Source organism: Nothoprocta perdicaria, unplaced genomic scaffold (assembly GCF_003342845.1).
Source record: "Nothoprocta perdicaria isolate Ctin4 unplaced genomic scaffold, notPer1 scaffold_0, whole genome shotgun sequence".
Classification (NCBI taxonomy): domain Eukaryota; kingdom Metazoa; phylum Chordata; class Aves; order Tinamiformes; family Tinamidae; genus Nothoprocta; species Nothoprocta perdicaria.
The window spans coordinates 6,755,259-6,775,208 of NW_020454092.1; the positions used below are offsets into that span (position 1 = coordinate 6,755,259).

General features: G+C 43.9%; 1 protein-coding gene across 5 annotated transcripts in view; it reads left to right on the forward strand.

The window, feature by feature from the left end:
* Positions 1-17,037, forward strand: part of BIN1 (bridging integrator 1) — an 83,172-nt gene extending 66,135 nt beyond the window's left edge. For 2 of the 5 annotated variants that reach the window (XM_026053813.1, XM_026053821.1), the window contains 5 exons: positions 965-1,093; positions 9,222-9,320; positions 10,134-10,244; positions 11,659-11,760; positions 15,166-17,037. In XM_026053813.1, the coding sequence (XP_025909598.1) occupies positions 965-1,093; positions 9,222-9,320; positions 10,134-10,244; positions 11,659-11,760; positions 15,166-15,273 (549 nt within the window). In that variant the 3' untranslated portion in view covers positions 15,274-17,037. Of the gene's footprint in view, positions 1-964; positions 1,094-3,557; positions 3,666-4,663; positions 4,688-9,221; positions 9,321-10,133; positions 10,245-11,658; positions 11,761-15,165 lie in introns of all 5 variants that reach the window. The other 3 variants (XM_026053829.1, XM_026053835.1, XM_026053804.1) reach the window with 2 other exon arrangements.
* Positions 17,038-19,950: the final 2,913 nt, after the last annotated feature.

The window sequence follows — 19,950 nt, forward strand, 5'->3', positions numbered from 1 at the left end:
AAAAAGAGTACTTGTTCTGTTTTAACATAGTAGCATCTTCATGAGGATTAGTTTGATTTAGAAATGAGTGATGAGCCCTGCACACATTAAAACATGGAAAGGGTGTAGTTGATTTGGCCTGATCTTCAAGAGGGATCTACCACAGCTGCCCGTGATGGGTGGGCGCAGTGTTAGGCTGAGTCCTTCCATCATGATAGGAGGTGTTAGGGTGAATTAGGGGCACAGGATCAGACTTCACTGTGCCTTTTCTGGCCTTTGACTTTGGGTAGTGCTTGTGACTCCTTTAGTGTCAGTGCTGTTCCTTGTTGGTGAAACTGAGAGCAGAACTGGGCCCGCAGCAGCCATGGCTTCTCAAAAGCTTGAATTGTTCTCACCCAAAGCTAAGATGGGGTARGGCTCTGTGAGGAGCTCCTCTTGATATTTCTTACACTACCTGGATATCTGGAAGTCACTCCTGGGCAGATTAGAATCTGACCACAYAGACATCTATCCATAACAGGAGAAATTAAGTTTTCTCTCTCATTCCCTTGGGTCTGGTAAGTAYAGCAAAGGAAGGCAGTGCTGGTCTGGTCTCTTGAATTGCATTCCCAGTAACTGATACGTTCCTTTCCCAGTGTTTTTCTGGAAGGTTGCACATGCTCTAATTACGTATGCATGTCCCGTCAATGCATATTAATTTTGTTACGCTTCTCCTCTGCAGAGAGAGAGACTTGCCCACAGCTGAAGTGTAACTAATGATGCCAAACCTTCTCTGGAGGCGTGTGGTTGTTTTGTTTTATTTTGTTCTACCCTTCCCCCTCCCACACAACTCCATCCGGAGAGATGGAGAACCCTTCTGTATGTCCAGTTTCCCCAATTCCCCTGATTTTCCCCCCGTYCAGTTTTTGTGACTAACCTGGTTCCTGTCTTTGGTTTTTTTGGGTGTCACCATCTGTGCTGTGGCCGTGTGCTCGCTTGCATGCAGCTGAGGAAAGGGCCTCCGGTGCCTCCGCCTCCAAAAGTCACCCCCTCCAAGGAGATCAAGCAGGAGAACATCATCAGTCTGTTTGATGACAATTTTGTCCCCGAGATAAGTGTGACAACCCCCTCGCAGGTTAGCTGCTATGCCCTGCCTTATACTTGTCTGCTTGTGAACTTCTTCTTTTGTCCTTTCCTCTCTTTGGAGGTGTCATGCCATGAAACCTGGTCAGGCAAAGGGAGAAGGGAAGGTCACTATTGGACCTCAGGTGACAGAGGAATGGGAAGTCATCTAAGGAGGAAGGATCACTAGAAAGCAGCTTCAGCCAGTGTGCTGCCCCTTCAGAGCTTCATGTGTGGAAGAAACCGGAGGGATGCAACTGCTGAAGAAGGCACCAATTTTTTACTGTTTGCAAAYATTGTTAGTAATTTTTCTAAATAATGCCTGTTGTGAATTCAGGGCTTTTAGCATTGTCTGTTGCTCTTTTTCAGTYTGTTGCTCTTTGTCAACCAACAGCTCTTTCAGTGATATGGCACATTTTGTAGCTCTGAAAATGGAATAACAATTTCAAGTAATAAGTTTTCCTCTTCTCTTTCCTTCTGATTTATATTACAGAGAGAGAGAGAGAGGATCCGGGTGGGGAATTCTTTTTTGGATCTATGAGAATGAGAGTCTGTGTAAATACAAGAGCCTGACCAGTTTTCTGGCTGCATCATGAGATACCTGCATCTTTTTTTTTTTTTTTTTTAATAGATACAAGCATACATTTTTATATATATACATATATATTTCTGAAATGCTTAAAGCATAAGTACTGCCTCTAGTAATGCTCATCTGTTACTCATTCCTTAACTTTTCCATGTGTCATGCTCTTCCACTGCCTCTGGTTTGCCACCTTCCACCCAGCTGCTGAGGAGCAGAGACAGTGTTGGAAGGCAAGGAGAGCTGTGTCAAAAGTTTTCAAGGCAATAGGTGAAGCTAACAGAGCAGGCAGTTGTTCTGGCAGCACTTTTGGAAGAGGGGAAGCCATGGGCAGCGGAGCAACTCTACTCTTCTCCTATACTTTTCTCCTGTATCATCATGGATGGCTCTGTCTGCCATGTGGTTTGTATCATGTTTTTCCATGTAAATGCCTGCCCTTAGCCAAATATCCTCTTCTGCATCTGATCAGTGTCCTGACCCTGGATGGGATCTGCTATGACATTCAAACAGATGAGATTTCTGAGGGAGAACCATTCCTGCCAGAACAACCTTCCTGGAGAACCCTGCAACCTTTAGTATTAAGTGCATTGGTTTGTGTCAGGTGTCTTTGCTCCAGTGAACTGTCTTGTGAGAGAGCTGGGTAAAATTAAGGGGTGCTAACCCTTCTGTATAGGTCTTAAGTGGTGGGTAAAGGTGTCCCATGACTAGAAGTTTGGGTGGCTTGCTGCCAAGAAACATAAGGACTGGGGTTGAATCTCTCTGGAGGCCTGGATGGAGCAATGTATTGGGATACCAGTGGATTTTAGATTGCTGGTGAGGATTTATTCCAGGGATGAAAGAGTTTGTTCCTTGTCTCCGTGCCTGTGGATATCCAAAAGAGCAGAAAACGTKCATAAGGACAACCTGTTAAGAATCAGAATAAGAGGAAGTTAGAGGAGAAGATGCTAGCCGTGCAGATCACATACAGAGGACTTTCTCATRATTGAATCCCTTGGTACCTTCCAGGAATTTTTCCATGGCGGGACTGTGAAATAACTGCAGGAACTGACCTGGCAGGCCTAGTGTGTTGTTGGAAAGATGGTTGGAAGCAGTAGGGCCAGCAACCTTGTAGGGTTAGTGGAAAAAAGGCAAATCTGCTTGGACTTCTGATCTGAACAGCTTCCTCTGAAGCTGACTAGAAGGRAGGTGTCTCACAGTGTTTGCGTTGAATCTAAAAATGAGAAGTGATAGTTCAGTTTTGGGATATTGATGATTCATTCACTTGTTGTGACTCTTCTATTAATGGTTGTCAGTAAATATATCATCAGTGTCCTTCTGGTGTGTTATTCAGAGTCAAAGGAACTTCTTATGACTTTGAAGAGAATAGCAAAGCCTCTCAAGTTTATTCTGTGTTAGGCTAGCGTGTGGGTGATTCTTGAATATCCTGAAATGGAATAGTACTGGAAAAAGCAAATTTTGGATTGGGAATAATTTGAATGATTGAATGATTTGAAATCTTTAGGGTAGCGGTGAGTTGTTTAATTCTGTATCTGTTTGTGTTAGAGGGAAGTAGGACCTTTGGGGAGTAGCTCTGATAGGGTGCCTCAGACCTGCATTGCAGAAGCCTGGTTYTTTTGACCATAGCAGGTCAGCCGCTTACACCGTGAGCTCGCTTGGGAAGGTGAGAAATTGAATGAGATTTGAGTCCCAAGGAAGAGAGGAGCTTGGTTTGCAGTGGTTTCCATGCTGTTCTGCCTATGATCACAGGTACTGAGCAGTCAGCAGTCACGCCACGTGTTTGTGCTCCCTGTGTCTTCTGCGCTCACAGCCTTAGCTCCTGGATGTCACTACCCTCTCTCCTGTGTGTGTACGTGTGTGTCTAATGCTCGTACCGCTTTTCTTCCTCGCTGCTACCAAGTTTGATGCCCCTGGGCCCTTCCAGGAGGGAGCCAGCCTGTTGGATCTGGATTTTGATCCCATTAAGCCAGATGCCACTGTGGGGAAGACCCCCACGCCTGCCTCCCAGGTTAGTTCCTATCATTGTTCCTTCTCGATTCGTAACTGAGTTGATGCCCAGGGGGCAGGACCTGCACCCACATGAGTTTTAATGTGGACCTGAGCTTCTGAGTGGCTGGGCTAGATGCCCAGGCCTGTACTCTGCAGGTTGGCACCTTTTGGCCRTCTCTGCTGGATGTGCAAGTCCAGGGAGGATCAGGTAGTCACCCGATGAGCCAGGTCATAGCCTAGCAGTGGATATGAGTAGTGAATATATATGTTTGCTAGCTAGATACAAACCAGAATATGGCATTTTTTCTTCTGTACKGGGTTCTTCTTTCATCAGAACACCAGTTAAAACAAAGATAATAGGTATATTGTCATTGGATTAGTATAAATTTGCCTTAAAATGAAACAATTTGTTACTGTTCCATTAAATAACAATATTACATGGAGTGGTGTTTTCAAAACTGCTTAACATTAGCTGAGTTTTGTTAGTAATGTATTCACTATTAAGTTAAGAAGTCACTAAAGGGTCTGAAATAAATGCTTTCTAATAGCAAACACAGCTGTACATCTATCACAAACCACCTAGTCTTCAATGGTGTCAAATTTGCTTTGTGCGGAGCACTGTGGCAAAGAGGTTAAGATATCTCACTACTGAGTCCARATTGTAATCTTACTGTGATGATGCCCAATCTGTGGGCTATGAGGTCATTGAATCATAATTAACAGTGATAGACCCCAGACKCAAGATATTTTTTTTCTGTGTGGTCTACCACTGATAAGTGAATGTGGCTTGGCTGTGTGCCTTCCATACCAGAAGTAGGAATTACTTAGATGCCTGGGTGCTTAGATTTGGCTTTGCCATGGGAGAAGTATATAGATTSATGTACTAAAAAAACTTTAAAATGCTTCATAAGTGCTGTTGAATGTGTACATCTGCCTCAGTCTGATGTAATGTTTGTACTCCCTGAAATAATCACGTATAAATATGTTTTTATTTTTGTTGCTCTTTGACATGCTTAGTCTTTACCTTGGGATTTATGGGAGGTAAGAACTTCATATAGCTTTCTCCTCTCACCATATACTGTGAATGTGCCAGCACCATCTGTGTGTGCGTCCTCTGTTCTCCTTTCCCTCTCTGTAACACAACCCAGAGCTGCTCCATGTGCTGCTGAACCCACTTTTGTGTCTTTCACCAAGTCCCAGGACTGACTTGTTTGTAAGTCAGGTCTGGCCCTTTCCCTCCACCAGCAGGTAACMCCCTTGCCTTTCCCTAGTGGCTTGCTTGTCCTTCCCTTGGCATGAAGCTGAACCCCGCTGTGGCCTCATGTTGTCTTGCTCCTGACTGCTGTATATCCTCTTGGTCTTCACTGTATGTAACGCATATACCTCTCAACTGCCCCTATGTTCACCTGCCTCTGGTCCTTGCTGCCTGTACCTTGCACATACGTATTTGGGAGGCTGCAAACTTTATCCTTGCTGAGTGCCTGGCCTAAAGACTCATTGTGGCCAATGCTCCTTCGCATGGACCTGGGGGTTGCCCAAAGAGAAGTTTCTCTTGTGCATTTTATCAGTCATCAGTGTTTAACATCTGTTATTTCCACTTACGTCTACTGTCAGTCTGTCTTTAAAAAAAAAAAAAAAAAAAAAAAAAAAAAAAAAAAAAAAAAGAAGAAGGAAAGAAGGGGAAAAAAAAGGAAAAATCTGTTTTTGCATCTCATGCATTACAAGCGGGTGAGTGTAGCTGAGGTATGGCTATATCTTGCTAGCAGAGCAATGCAGCGAAGTGGATGCCTGAAAAATGTTGGATTCTGGACTTTTAGAGGGTTTCTCGTGTGTTTAGAAAGCAGAACTGTCTTTATTACCTCTCAGTATTGCTGTGGTGGCAGGAGGAGGTGCTGATATGTCCCTAAGGGTCACAAAATGACAGCTTATTACTTTCTTTCCTCAAAGGCAAGTAAAGATTAGGAGAAGACGAACTGCCCTACTCAATTCTGGCTATTAGACGGAATGTGACTGCAGAAGCTGCTTGAACAAAAGAGCTTCTCAAACCTGCTGTTTTCTGTCTGTCATTTGTGGGAGGCAGWAGGTGTTTTAGTTATTAAATAAAACTTTTTTTTTTCTTGGAAGAAAGATAGCTTTTTTTATTTTTTATTGGAAGAAAGGAGGCTTGAAATACTGAAGAGCATTGGTGTTTCTGGTCAGAATGTGAGCAGGAGTTTGTGATGATGAGTTGTGTATGTGAGACCACCAGGGAACTCGAGTGGAGATCCAGGTGTGAGGATTCTAGATGATGATGCACGGGTAAATATAAGTACCCCTAGCAGGTGTATTTAGAGACACCTAACAGCTTTAGGTGTTAGCAGGCTTTAGATAYCTGGTGGTCACATGAGTTAGAGAGCTTGAAGGGCTGATATGTGACAGATCTTGGGTGAGACCCTATATACCCCTATATTAAGATTTCTGAACAGTTTTGCAGATTCTCGAATTTTAGGTTTATGTCATTGGAAAACAAATGATGGGAAACAYATCCTCAGATGTATCTGAGTTATGCTTAATATTACAGTCTGGGAGGTAAGAGAATTTTTGAACCATATTTACTCTTCCTCTCATATAGGAAACAGATTTGACCCAAAGGATGGTATTACCAATGGAGGAGAGCGAATAGACAAGCTGCCCTCACTGTGCCAACTTTCATCTTGACAATATTATTTGAAAAGCAGAGCTCCCAATGCCTGAGGAATCCTCCTCTTGCTCTSCAGAAAAGCCCCCTGAAGCGTTTGCTGTAGCTGTTGGTATGAACAGAAGTACTGAGTTGGGTGCGTATTCCCACGTGCCATGAGGTTAATTAACTGCAGAGAACCTGGGATGCAGGAGAGCTTGGTTCTGCAGACAGTCAGCTTTCATCTGGTGCATATGATGATGCTCTTGAAGCACATACGGCTTTCAAAGCCAGCAGCAGCAGCGAGCAGTTCTACCTCGATTATCTTCCCATGGCTAGAAATGCTTGTATAGGCCTTGAGATGCCTGCAGGTACCTAAAATAGAAAAATAGGTAGTTGACATGAAAATACCCATTATTGGAATCCAGCAAATTAATTTGGATTGTGTTCCTCTGGTTATTAAATACTGTTTTTGCAAATTAGCTGTCCTTAAAAATCTGTAGCTCAGTGTGAGCATTTTCTCACTTGTCCCAATAATAAAAACTATACTGAGCAAGATAGCCTGGGGTTGGCACCTATCCCTAGTCTTACTGAATCTGAATAGAAAGCAGCCTGGGAGGGAATCTAATTAGGGAGGAGAAACCTTTGTAGCATTTCATATATATGCATTTTTGTTACCACTTCCAAGGCATCTGTGGCTGTCACCTGCAGAATGGGCAGTCACAGCTCTACTATTTTTAATGTGGCCCAGCAGTATAGRCCTGGGAACATGGTGATGCAGAGACATGAGAAAGACGATGGTAAGATAGAAAAAAAAAAGTGTTAAATGGCAAAATTGGGGCAACTAAAGGGTAAACGGAGGAGTTTTGTTAAAGGTATTTACAGCAGCAATAAGCAAGATATGTTCTAAGCAGCTTTCTGGTTGTCATGCCAGTGTGTTGCTAGCAGCCAGATGGATGTTGATTTATGGGATGCTGTGGGTGTTGCTTTGCACAGTGCTGGGCCTCCTCTGGCCACGCTCACCATTAATGTTGTGTTGAAGTTTGCTGGTCTGTCTGGTGCTGTAAGTCTGCTCAAAGACACATGGAGACTCTTAAGTTGGCTTGGGGCCAGCCCAGATGTGATGAGAGAAGTGAGATAGAAGGAATTTGTGAAGGAAGCAAATGCTAATGCAGGATCTGATTTATAAAATGGTTTATCCATGTGTCGTCTTGCCAGAGAGTGTTCTCATGGGAGTGAAGATGAAGGGAGAGGTTTGGGGTTAGTTCAGAGACTGTCTGGGCTTCAATCACCCCATAGTGCTGATGAGGAATATCTGCAGAACTCAGGTTTCCAGAAAGTATCTAGTTTTATAGTAAATTTGGTAGACAGCAAGGTTTTCCCTGCTCAGTTGAGCCTGGGAACACGTGCTTTGTAGGATTAGTTTTCTGAAAGCAATCCAGTGCAACATGCGCTAGGTGACACTRTTTGAGCAGGGGAGTAGGACTAGATATTTTCCAGAGGTCCCTTCCCACCTCAGCCATCATATGATTCTGTGGGCTAGACCCATAGGTTCTTGTTGGGAGTGTATCTAGGTGCTGCTGGGTGAATCTCCAAAGGAAGCAATCARCAGCATTAGTGCTAGCAGATATAGCTAAGTTTCTGCTCCTGGAATTTCTGTTGGTAGATGCGAGGATATTTAAGAGAACTAAAGAGATTAAAGCTGTTCAGAATAGGAACCTTATTATGCCCATTGAATCATCTCTTAAAAGCACCTGCCTTCCTTTCTGTGATAGAGGACAGTTTATAGAGTCCTTATTTCATCTGTTCACCAAAATGAAAATGTCTAGAAGTAGTGTAGAAGTGATGGGAGATGATTCTATTGTATGATTCAATACAAGCTGGTTTAATACTCTTTTAGAACTTGCTTCTCAGCTGAGCCCAGTTGAATGCAACTTCTCTGAATAGGTTTAGTGCACGACTCTTCTGTCCAACATCTTCGGGGAGGCTAAGGCAGGGGCAARTGAACCTGTGTAATTCTGTGTTGCAACAGAAGAGTTAACACAATCTCGGCAGAGAAAGAATAAAGGTTGAACAGCCCCATGTATATCACATGTGTGTATTTGCTTTGTCTCTTGTTGTGTTCAGAAACCATAATCCTCAGGGTTCCAAGAACATCCTCTGGCAGGCAGTGCTTTCTAGGTGCTGATGAATGTTTCTTCATGGTCGTTGCAGCTTTTATGTGTTAGAATCTCCTCACCTACACAAATGTGTGCGTGTGTTCACACCATGCAGAATATTCCTAGCAAATTCTTTTGGACAGAATATTAAGAGCAAAATCCAAATCCACAACTATGTGGGATCCACACACAAGTTGTGGATCCCACATAGTTGTGGATAGTTGCTCTATCCACAGAGCAAGTTGGGGAAAAAATAGCACACTTTTCCAATTTAGTCTGACTCAGGGCTGACATCCTCTGTTTCTAGGAGCATGTGAGGGCTTTAGTATTCCTTGATTATCAGTCCTTGGAACTAGCATATTAGAGCTATTTGTCTCTTGACTTAAAACTAGGCTTGTGTATTCACCTATTTTAGAAGTGGGAAACTCGGATGTGGTAATAGATGCAGTGCATCTGTAAAGTAGGTGTGCAAGTTAGGTTTTGGAAAGAAAGAGGCATGCAGGGTTTTTGAGCTAGTGTGATTTTCTTTTCTGGAATATTGTCGGYTGTGCAGGTGGGGTGAGGGAACGAGGGCTTTGCTGTTTCGGAAGGTTACAGAGAAAGGAGGTGGAAGGGCCTAGCAAGAACCTGAAGTTCCTCACCTATTTGTCAGCAGATGGCAGCAGTCAACAACATTGGACTCTTGGGCAGACTAAGCTGCAGTTTCTGCACGCTCAGCTGTAATGGGCATAACTCTACCTGGGTGGCTTTTGTGTTGCAGCCTGCAGAAGCAGCTCATGCAGGTGCCGAAGCAGCTGGATCAGAAGCAGCAGCCGGAGCCGAAGCATCTAAAGCCGAAGCTGATTCAGGATCTGCCTCAGTAAGCACCAGGAAGGAATGTGGTCCCTCCTCTCTCTCACGTTCCTTTGTGGTACAGGAGACAYGCGGGAGACTGGGCTGGAAAGAGACACGCGCGAGTGCTTGGAAAAAACACATCCCTGCCACTCCAGCAGTTACAGCCCTCCTGTTAGAGGCCAGACTTGGGTTTTACTGTGCACGTTAAAGCCAGGATTTGTTTGATGCTTAGGGAGAAGCTCTGCAGGAAGATTTAATAAAGAAACTGTCTGTTCATCCCTTCATTTGTACCCTGAAGGCAGCACATAGGTGCTGTGTTTAGGCTTAGGCTTTCTCCGGGGTTCCTCTTTGCCTGTTGCTTGCTTTCTCCTCCTGTCCTCCGCTGGTTGATTCTGAATCTCCAGGTTTCTTCTGTCTTTCTGACACTGCCACCCTTTTAAGGGGGCAGGAATAAGTCCCGTCTCGTGCCTSGTTTCTCCAGCCATTCTGTTGTGACTTGTCTGCTCTACAGAGGCTCTACAAGAACTGTGTGGTGGCGGCGCTGAATGGGAAACGCTGGGCAGTGCATTCCCAGGAAAACCCTTAAAATCATCTCTGCTGCAGCCTGAAGGAAGACACCAGTCACCAGTCCTGCTTTTTCTCACTGCCACTTCTGCTGTCATTGGGGTGTTTTTGTCACTGATTATTGCACTGGGAAAACCCACTGCCACCTTGAATGGGCTTGGGGTTTAGGACAGTCTTTAGTGAGGATCCTTCAGGGTGGGAGCAGGAGCTGCCAGTTTAGAGTCTCTTTTCTCAGCTGTGCTTTTTTCCTTCCCTGGCTGCTGCCCAACACCAGAGCTCTCTGCCTGCTGTGGTTGTGGAAACTTTCCCTGCTACTGTCAATGGCACCGTGGAAGGAGGCGCCTCCTCCGAAAGAGCTGACATGCCCCCGGGGTTTCTTTTCAAGGTGAGTGTGAGCCTTCCCTGTACCCAATTAATTATATTAATTATTTTGTTCAGCATGGTCATGGGAGCCACGTTGAAGAGATGAAAAGAAGTTGAAGGAGAGGTCCTGGTGCTCTCCAGCAACAGGCTTCTAGCTGTATTCAGTTCCAGGTGTTTCAAAAGACAGCGTAAAAGCACTGTAATGTAAATGTCTGGCTGTGATGTAAAACACAGCCCTTCCTTCTCTCTCTGCAGCTATTTCTGATCTCCAGGGTGGTGGTATCAGTTTCAGACTCTGGGTGGTAAATGGGAAGTTGGGCTCCAAACTGGAAAGGTTAAGCTCTTTGGTGCGAGCAGCAAGTGAAACTTTGCCAGCAGAAATTGTTGGGGTTGGAAACACCAGTAAGGATAGGATTTCCTTTGGAGGGAGATTAGAAAGTTGTGATAAAAATGGAAAAAATATAAGATTAAACAGCAAAGCTTCATGGGGAATCTGAATATGCAGCAAACCACTTGCAGCTTGTTTCGAAAGTGTGGAAGAAGTAATTTCAAGTAAGGGTGAGCCACTAGCTTAACATGAGTTATRAAATATGGCAACAGGACAATAATGAGCATTGTGTCCTGGAAGTGAGAGGCCACAGTCTCATTTTCTGTTTGTTTATACTGCTGTAGGAAGGCTTTTATTTTGTTTCAGCGATGTCCATGAGTCAGGGACATGCTACCAAACCTGAAAGAGTAGCAAAGCTGGGGAGAACACTTGGATTGGTTACAGGCGGTAGATCTTAAAGCGGAGAGATGAGATTTGAAGCGGAAAAGCTGTAACACAGATGTGGATACAAATTAGGCAGAATACCAAAGAGAAAACATGGCAGGATATGATCTCTTGATGCATCTTCCCCCAGGAGGTTCTTCTGATGTTGGACCTTTGAAACAAGGCTACAGAGAGCAGACCTTTCAAACTGATGCTTTTATGTTTCCTCTTCTTGCTGTGACTGGGCTAGGAGACTGTAATCCCTAATGCTCTGGCAGTCCAGCTGCAAAAACAGTACAGGACAGCTTTTGGGTAAATACTGACTTTCCACCCCATGTGAATTTAGACCCGTAGCATGGGAACTCGAGCCTTCTGAAAAAGGTTCTGGAGGATGGATGAGAAGTTGAATGAGACGAGTCACCAGGATGCCCTTGTGGCAAGGGCCAGCACATACTGGACTGTATTAACAAGCATATAGCCACTAATTTGAGGGAGGTGATTATTTCCATGTAATAAGGCATTTGTGATCTAAGCCTGCCCTGCCTTGAGCAGCAAGTTGGATCCAAGGACTTCCAAGGTGCCTTCCAACCTGAATCATCCTGAAAATAGAGTAGGGAGCTGTGTTAGACGGTACAGAGCTGGGTGGGAGAGGGCTGATCTCACCAAAATGCTCCCCTCCTCCTAGGTCCAGGCCATGCATGATTACACAGCCACTGACAGTGATGAGCTGCAGCTGAAGGCTGGGGATGTTGTGCTTGTGATTCCATTTGAGAACCCTGAGGACCAGGTGAGTGGGKGATCCTGGGGCTGGGATGAACTGGGAGGGTGTTGGGAGGTTTCCAGAGCTGCTTCTTCCTCCACTAACAGTCTGCTGGCTGGATGCAGAGCCATCAGTTTGTGGCTGGGAGCTGGCTGGAGAGGTGGGTTGTCTTTGAGCTTGAGGTTGGCTTCCTGCAACAGTGGAGCACTCTGCTTGTGATTGGAAAGTGGACATTACCTTGTACAAAGCATTGAAATAGCTAGGGCTTCCGGTCCTTATCAGGGCATTTGAGCCAAGTTAATGGCTTCATTGATCAGGAAGCCCAGCAGAGTCCCTACTCAGCCTTCTTGGTGCTTCTAAACCTGATGAACATCCTCTGCGATCACTGCAGTGTGGACTGTGGCGTTGGTAGGAGTAACCCACTCCATATGGTGATGCTTTCTCTCTCTCTCTGAGAAATGCTGGAGCACTAAGAAAGCAGCTTGCCATGGATGTTGTCTTGCACTCTGTGTAGCAGTGCCTGTTTCCAAAAGAGCGTTTGGCCAGGAGATGGCAGCAGAACCAAAGGCTGGAGGAGGATGCTCAATTCCAAAGAACCATCTCCCTTTCCAGCTTCAACCTGAATKTAGCTGGCAATGATGTTCTTGAATCTGAGCTATCTGTAAAAGCCTTGAGTAAATCMTCACTGCTTGCTGTGTTTGAGGGTTTCCAGCAGATAGATGGAGCAATTTCATTGTTTTGGCTGAGGGAGATGGTAGTTTTGTAAAAATTTGTTCAGGTTCAAGTTGCCAGGCTTTAGTTTGCAAAGGAAAGACATTCTCCAAATTGATTSAGAGGACAGCAGATCAGTGGACATAGATGAGCCCAGATGAGGTCTGATTTCTTTAAGAGTTAAAGGGAGGATGGTTTACTTCCATGGCCACAAATGATGTGTTCATCTTTGTGACTTACCTGTTGGCTTTGTTAATCATATTGCTACTGCTTGTGAAATGGGAACTATGATGTGCTGACTACTCCTGTAGAGCTAGGTGCTCTAGGGGGAAGGGTATGTGGGGAGAAGCTGTGATTCCTTCTGAAGCTCTCTGATGGGGACTGTTCTGGCCAAGGTTTTGTGAGCCCTTCCTTCACAGAAATCCTCCTGGATGGAAAATGAGTGGGAGCTCCTCTAGTTTCAGTGGTAGAAGATGGCATTTATTGAGCAGAGTTTTTTCAATGCCCTATGTTTGCACTCTAGCTGGATGTGGGGGCAACAGCCATGAAYTCGAGACTCTCCAAGCTGCAGAGGGTGAGCTCTGAGTGTTGCTAACATGATGCTGCAGCTGCACTGAAGCCCTCTAACAGTGTATCCTGTGCTCCAGCTCATTTCCCTAACCCTGACCAYATTCAGCCAGAAAGCATTGGGTATTTACAAGTGCATGGACTGTGCAAGGGAATGGAGGAGGCTTAGGGAAATAGACTGTGACCATATTTCCACTGTGCAGCTTAGGTGCCAGTTTGTGGGTAGATGAGCCCAGCCTGGATTCATCTCCCTTGCTGGGAGGAGCTGAGGGCAGCAATACTTTTAGCTTAATACTTAAGCTGTCCAAGATCAATAAGAGTGAACCCAGGCCCTAGTCTCTAATCCCTGGAGTTGAAGAAGACTCTTGTAGCTGAATGTGGTGGGAGGGATTTATGYTGTATCACACAGATGTTATGAGTAGATGGATGATCTTCTGCCCTTGCTGTGCTGTGAGCTAGAAGTTCCCTTCCAGACACTTGGGCCCAGCGACCTCCAACATCTTTTCTCTTCCTGACTGATGGTGTGTCAGTCCCCCCACAGCCCCTGCAGCTGCCTGCTGCAGATGGGCTTCCATCTTATGTTCAATGCTCAAATCTCTGGCAGGATAAGGCTTGGCTTTCAGGCGACCAACCCTGTCTGTAAAGAGCAGAGAACGTGGACTGCGGTGGCCGGTCTGACCTTCTGCCACATCAGATGGACAAAAGGGCAAGAGGTCAGAGGCTGTAAAATGGCAATGAGCAGCCACGTCTGCCTCGCAGCTTGTCCTCTGWGAAGGGCTGCCATGCAGGTATGTTTTTAAAGACCAAGTCTAAGTGAGGCGTTYCTCGACCTTGGGTCAATTTGCAGGTGACTCCTGCCAGCTCCATGAAAGAAGTGCACACATGCATGTCCCATCTGCCCCAGCTTAGAGCAACTAGGTGTCTGAGCATTTCTGTCCTGGCAAGCTGTGTCGTTGAGTGCGATGGCAAATCTCCACGAGAGCTTACTGCATGCTTTGCCTGGAGGGGGGATGCAAAGCCAGCTGCAGTGTTTGGAGGCAGCCACCCTTCGTGTAGCTCTGTCTCCCTGTGCTGCAATGTTAACCCAAATGTTGCTCCACTGCTAGTGACTCATGTTGAGTGGGCACTTCTGCATGCTAATGGGATGCTTCCTTGTTGACAGCTCCAAGTTAGGCAYAGAGTTGAGTACAGCTGAGCTACAAACAGGGCAGCCTTCCCACCTTGAGTATCTGTTGTCCCACACATGCTTTAGATGAAGCAGAACTGTCAGTGCTGGACAAACTGCAGAGAACAGGGATAAGGTGGGAAGTCTGATTTTCCTCTTGGGCAGGTTCTAACAGGCAGGACTCTCCTTGCCTCAGAGAAATTCATCTTGATTTATAGATCACAGATTTGGTGGCCATGGAGGACCTCTTGAGAGACCTGGAGTTCCACATGGTGTGTAACACAGACTGTCAGGCTGTAGTTTGCCAACTACACCTTGTGTCAAGCTGAGCAGTTTTGAGGCTTTGGGGGAGATAAATCGGGCCCCTTAACTCCCCATTTCCATAGAGGGGTTTTTAGCATTGCAAGCAAGACTCATTTTGCTTCTTTCAGCTCTCTCAAATGCAAGTCATCCAATGTCCTGACTAGAGCAGGAAATGAACTCTATCATTAGGAGATTATTCACCTTTTTCTAAGATCTGTGCCCCGGATGAAAGGGATGAATTGCACTATGGAGGTTCCCATCTGTTTTCTTGCCATGGAGAGTGCTAGACCCTGATAGTTTAGCAAGTGGTAGGTAGGGTCRGTTAGATGATTCTCATGCCATAGCTCCAGGGACTTTCAATAGCAGAATTTCTCCTGCTTCTGTGAGTATAAATTATAACRTGCATCTTAATAATTGTTTGCAATATTTCACTGTCCCAAGAGATACTGCATCAGATAAAAGTTTTGGTACTGACTCCTGTGGATTTGACTTTCTCACTGTTTAGAAGTGGAAGGAAGTCTTCCCCAGGGAGCCTTCCTCCCCCTTCCCCAACCTTCCTGGATCATCTCCAAGCCAACTATGAGCATGGCTTTGATCTGCCTTGACATCTCCTAGGCCTGCACTSCCCCAGAGAATTCCTGCTCTTGCCTGTCCTTCAGTATCTGATCTCTGTGTTCTCCTCACAGGATGAAGGATGGCTCATGGGCGTGAAGGAATCCGACTGGATGCAGCACAAGGAACTTGACCAATGCCGAGGGGTTTTCCCAGAGAATTTCACAGAGCGGGTGCAGTGAAAGCCTGAGTCCACCAGCCCCATTTTCTGCTGGAAGAGAGCAAGTTTGCTGATAGATGTTTGGAAAAGAACAGCAAAATGAAAGAAGAGAATTTTAAAGGAAGAGAAGTCTAAAAAAGTGTCAACTGAAAGGGTGTGTTCTCAAAGGGCAAGGTTTTAGAAGTAAATTGAAACTCAAAGCTTTATTAAAATATATACCTATCATAATAATAAGGCAAGTCAAATACCCTCTTCCACCTTTGATTTAACAGCATTTGAATTCAGAGGACTGATACAGAGGCAACTCAGTGTGGTTCTGCACATTGCCTGAATTGGTGACGTGTCAGTCTGATCTGGAAAGGCAATATTCGTCCGATGACTTGAGCAGAGAAGCTCCATTTGCTCTTGGGTGGGTTCATCTGTTTTGTCTCGAAGGTGGCTTGCATGGCAACCATAAAAATTCAGCCTTCCCCATGTGTTCAATTTACAGTAGGCCGAAATATCTGTTATGCTGTTCAAAAGATATATTTAGTGTATAGTGTTCACCAATACAATGTATGTGTGTGTGGGTGTGTGTGTGYGCGCTTTATTTTCTTTCTTTCAAACAATGTTATGCAAACTGTGATTTTATACATTTGAAGATAAAGGAAGCTATGTGGGAAGGGCATGGAGGAGATRACCTGTGTGAAGCTGTGCTAAGTCCAGAGATTTCCTGAAACTGCAATTTTCAAACTAGTGTTGGCCTGTGAAATGCCAGGAGGAACTGACAAATTGAAGAGGAGAAACGAGGCAAAACAAACAGATGCCGAAACTTCAGATGGTTCTGAAATTTAGGAGAGGGAATCCCCTGCCCCCAAGCCCTGTAAACAGATTCAGGAAGTGCTTAGATTCCTGTAGAGGGAGGATAGCAATCTAATCCGGCTTGTTAGTATGCTTGTAGAGGAAGAGATAATGGAAGGTTCCCCCCACCCCAAAGGCTATGTAAGAAAAAACACTGAGAAAAAGCACTCTTTTCTGTATCTTTAATTGGAATTGTTTGTGGAATTGTGTTTCTTATTTTTATTCAAAGAGATTCTTTAAGTGAAGCATTAGATCAGCTTTCTCCAGTGTTGTGCTGGTGATCTGGTTAACTTCCAAGAAAACTGGACTCTTAAAATACTCATTTGAACTGACTGCATGATTTCATGGTATTTTAATGCATTAAAAGCGAAAGGCAAGGATGTCCAATTGTCAGTGTCACAAAGACGCTCTGCGGTCTAATACTGATGCTGAGAATTTTCCTAGACCTTTCCTTTGCTCCTGTTTGCTTTAGATGTTTTGCTTATTTTTAGTTTAAACAAGCAGATATCTCAAAGTGCATATTACACTAGTTAAAATAAGCCAGTTCTGACCCTGCAMGACTCTGACATCCCACAAAGGTACTTTTAAACATTACTTGAATACTGATGCAGCTGGCAAGCAGGTCAGGCTATTACCATTTTTTATGGCTTCTTATCCCCATGATCTTTTTGCCTTGAAGGGATTTTCAACAGTRAGGTTACCTCCTGCTGCAGAGGGACAGGATCACTCTATGAAATAATCTTCCTAACTTRGGAGCTGGCTTTTATCAAAGATGCAGAGAATGCTGACACACACTACTGAAAATCCTACCCTCTCTGACCTGTTTTCCTTACTTGTAGGACAACAGGGAAGAAAAATAGGGTAATAATAGAGTAATAGACTTTTTTTTTTCTTTTTTAATTTTGGTCAAAGGGAAGTGTCAAGTTTTGATCTGATGCTATATTCTTGTAAATGCAAGGATTGCTGGAATTCCTCTTGCTTTCAACTTAAGAAATGATCCGTACTAGGTATTTATAGCAATATAACGGGTATCAAAATCTGTCCAAATTCCATCCCCATTGCCCCCTCATTTTTATTAAACACACTTGGAGGAATTTTTATTTTACATCACTGTTACAAAACTTAATAGTATTTAGGAGTAACTGCTCACGATACAGGGGGACTGGATGCCCTGGGTTATAGTATGGTGAGCCATTGCTTTCAAATACTGCCCTGTTTAATTTGCCCTTCTTTTTTCCCTTTTTTTTTTTTTTTTTTTTTGTAATCATCAGTGTTGTCTTTATTATTACTCTTTCTTTCCAAAATATCTATTTTTATGTATTTGTGACCCCCATCTACTCCTTTAAAGCATAATCTTAGAAAAAATATGCATTTAAATACATAGAAATATATATATATAAAAAAGCGGGTTGATCCAAATAACATAATGCTCTCAGCTTAAAATGTTTATTTTTATGCAAAACTTGTGAATTATTGTTTTTTAAAAAAAGATAAGATTCTAAGTACCAGAGCTGTGATTTTTGTCTTGCAAGTAATTGTTCTAGAGCATTTAGAAAGCTGTGCTGATTTCTAATTTATTCTGTTTTTTTGCTGTTGTTGTTGTCTTCTGCTGTATTTGAACCAGATGACTATCCCAAAAGAAACCCTTCTAAGGCCTKTTCATTGTATTGAGCTTGCAAAGTAACTATCCAGTACTGTATTGTCCCTGCAGATGTGCTCACGCTCTGCACAAAAGGGATGTCGCTTTCAGGTCACATGAATGATGCTCAAATATGACTAGTGTGAGCAATGTTGCACCTCTCCTCATTTGTTCATGCCCAGCCTCCAGAACCCTTGCTTGAAGTAGGTAGGTTGGGCTACCTAGATCTTACATTGCTTGCAGTTAAGTGGTTGCAAGTGCATCTCAGCTTCTGAAAGTGCAGGATTGGAGTCAGCATTTCTAAATTGCCTTACTTGAGATGGCTTAGCCAGAAGCTTGTAGGTGGTGGTGATTATTTGGAGCCAGGAGGTCTGTCACCTCCTGCGTCACGTTCAGCCCGTCGGAAGCAGGCTCAGCTCCTCTGATTTTTAGTATTTTGACATCAGCTAAATACCTCGACTCTGGTTGATACGACAAACTTCCCATTTACTTTGGTTTAGGATTAACTCGTATAGACAGAGGGACAGTGAACTTTCAAGTAGGCTGTGCCCACAGTGTTTTTTCAGTTTGCGGGCAAAACTGAAAAATCTGCAGGAAAAAAAATTGTAAGGGTGATCTGAAACTTTTTTTTTTCGTTTTTCAGGGAATAAAAAAGGGAAAAATCAAAACATATAATAGTTTCAATCAAAAATGAAACTTTTCATTTTTAGAATTGCTTTTTCACTTTTTTAAAAACAGTTTTAAGCATAGTTGGGCTATGAGAAGTTGTTTTGAAGCAGAAATATGAAACTTTTTGTTTTGAAAAAGCAGAAAATGTTTTAATAGTGTTTTTGCTTTTTTTTTCTTAATCTGAAAAATAGTTTTGGTAAACCTTAGAACTGCTTTTTTCTTTCTTTTTTTTTTTTTTGGTGCATGTATCATATATTCAAGAGAATCCAAAGCAGCCTGTTGCCCAGTTCTGCTCCGCTGACTGTTGCTCTGCACGGTTCAAGGATTGCAGGGTGTCTTGCACAGCAAAGCTGGCATTTGTCCATCTAATAATCTTCTCTTTGATTGTTTTACTGGGTGAGCTATAGAAGCCCCTGCCATTGATTAGTTTTGTAGTCTGGCTTAGAAAGACATCCTTGCTCTCTTGGTCTCAGGTTGGTTGTAGGTTTATGACAGTTACCCAGTTTGAGTCTAATCCTATTGTTTGGGAATTTTCATTTGCCCAATTGGTAAGAAGAAATGATCCATACTAGGATTCCTTTTCTCTATCTTGACAGTCATACGTCTTTAATATGTAGAATTAGGATAAGAGGTTCCAGGTTAAGGATGAATGTGTTGTCCTAGGTGGGACACCTGCATGCTCTGTGTTGCTTTGCTTGGGCATTCCTCAAACATTGGCTGTTATGGCCTTTGCTCTTGGCTGTGAAGGTCGTGTAGCAGAATAAATGATCATGTAGGCTCCCATTCCAGGTGCTCAGGTTGTGGTAAATATCATGAAGAAGGTGGACTAGCTCCTCGAAGCTGCAGGCTCCGGTTTTCCAGCTCACAAACCCTTTCCTGTCCTCCATCCCAAAGGCTGTAGTCAAAGCAAAGACCACTAAGACTCTTTTATGACCTGGAGCAGGTGGTGAGAGCTCCATACTTAACCTGAAATCAAGGTATCTGCTTTATTCTGTTTCACAGCAGCCCCTTGAAAGGGAAAGGTTCAAGTTTAAGTGTATGCTGTTGGAGGATGGAAGGTTGATAAATGACCTTTTCCATTGTGCCAGAGGGATTAAAATGCTTTTGGCATTTAGCATGGTTGCTTTGGACATTGTGCAGTCTGTATCCTCAAATGATGGTCAGTGGGACATTTTGTACTAGTCTATGCAGTATGATGAGGACTGCATCCAGCATATGTGTCCATAGCTGAAAGGGCAGCTCTGAGGGGCAGGTCTTCAGCATCACTTCGGCTCCTGTCATTTTGACTGCAGTTGTGCAACATAAAGAAGCAGGTGCTCTAAGTGTCATTTAAGTCAATGAGGCTTTTGCACATGTGCTTTCTTGGATGGTGCCTGCTGGCCATAACAAGAATAGGCCTCTACTTCATCACTACTTTGGTTGACTCTGGAGGAATTTTTCCCACTGAAAGGCCACTTCTTTTTGTGATATAAATGTCCCATCTTTAATAGTGGCTAGATGCTGAAAAATGGGAGTGGGTAAAAAACAAGAATCTGCTTCAAGGCCTTTAAT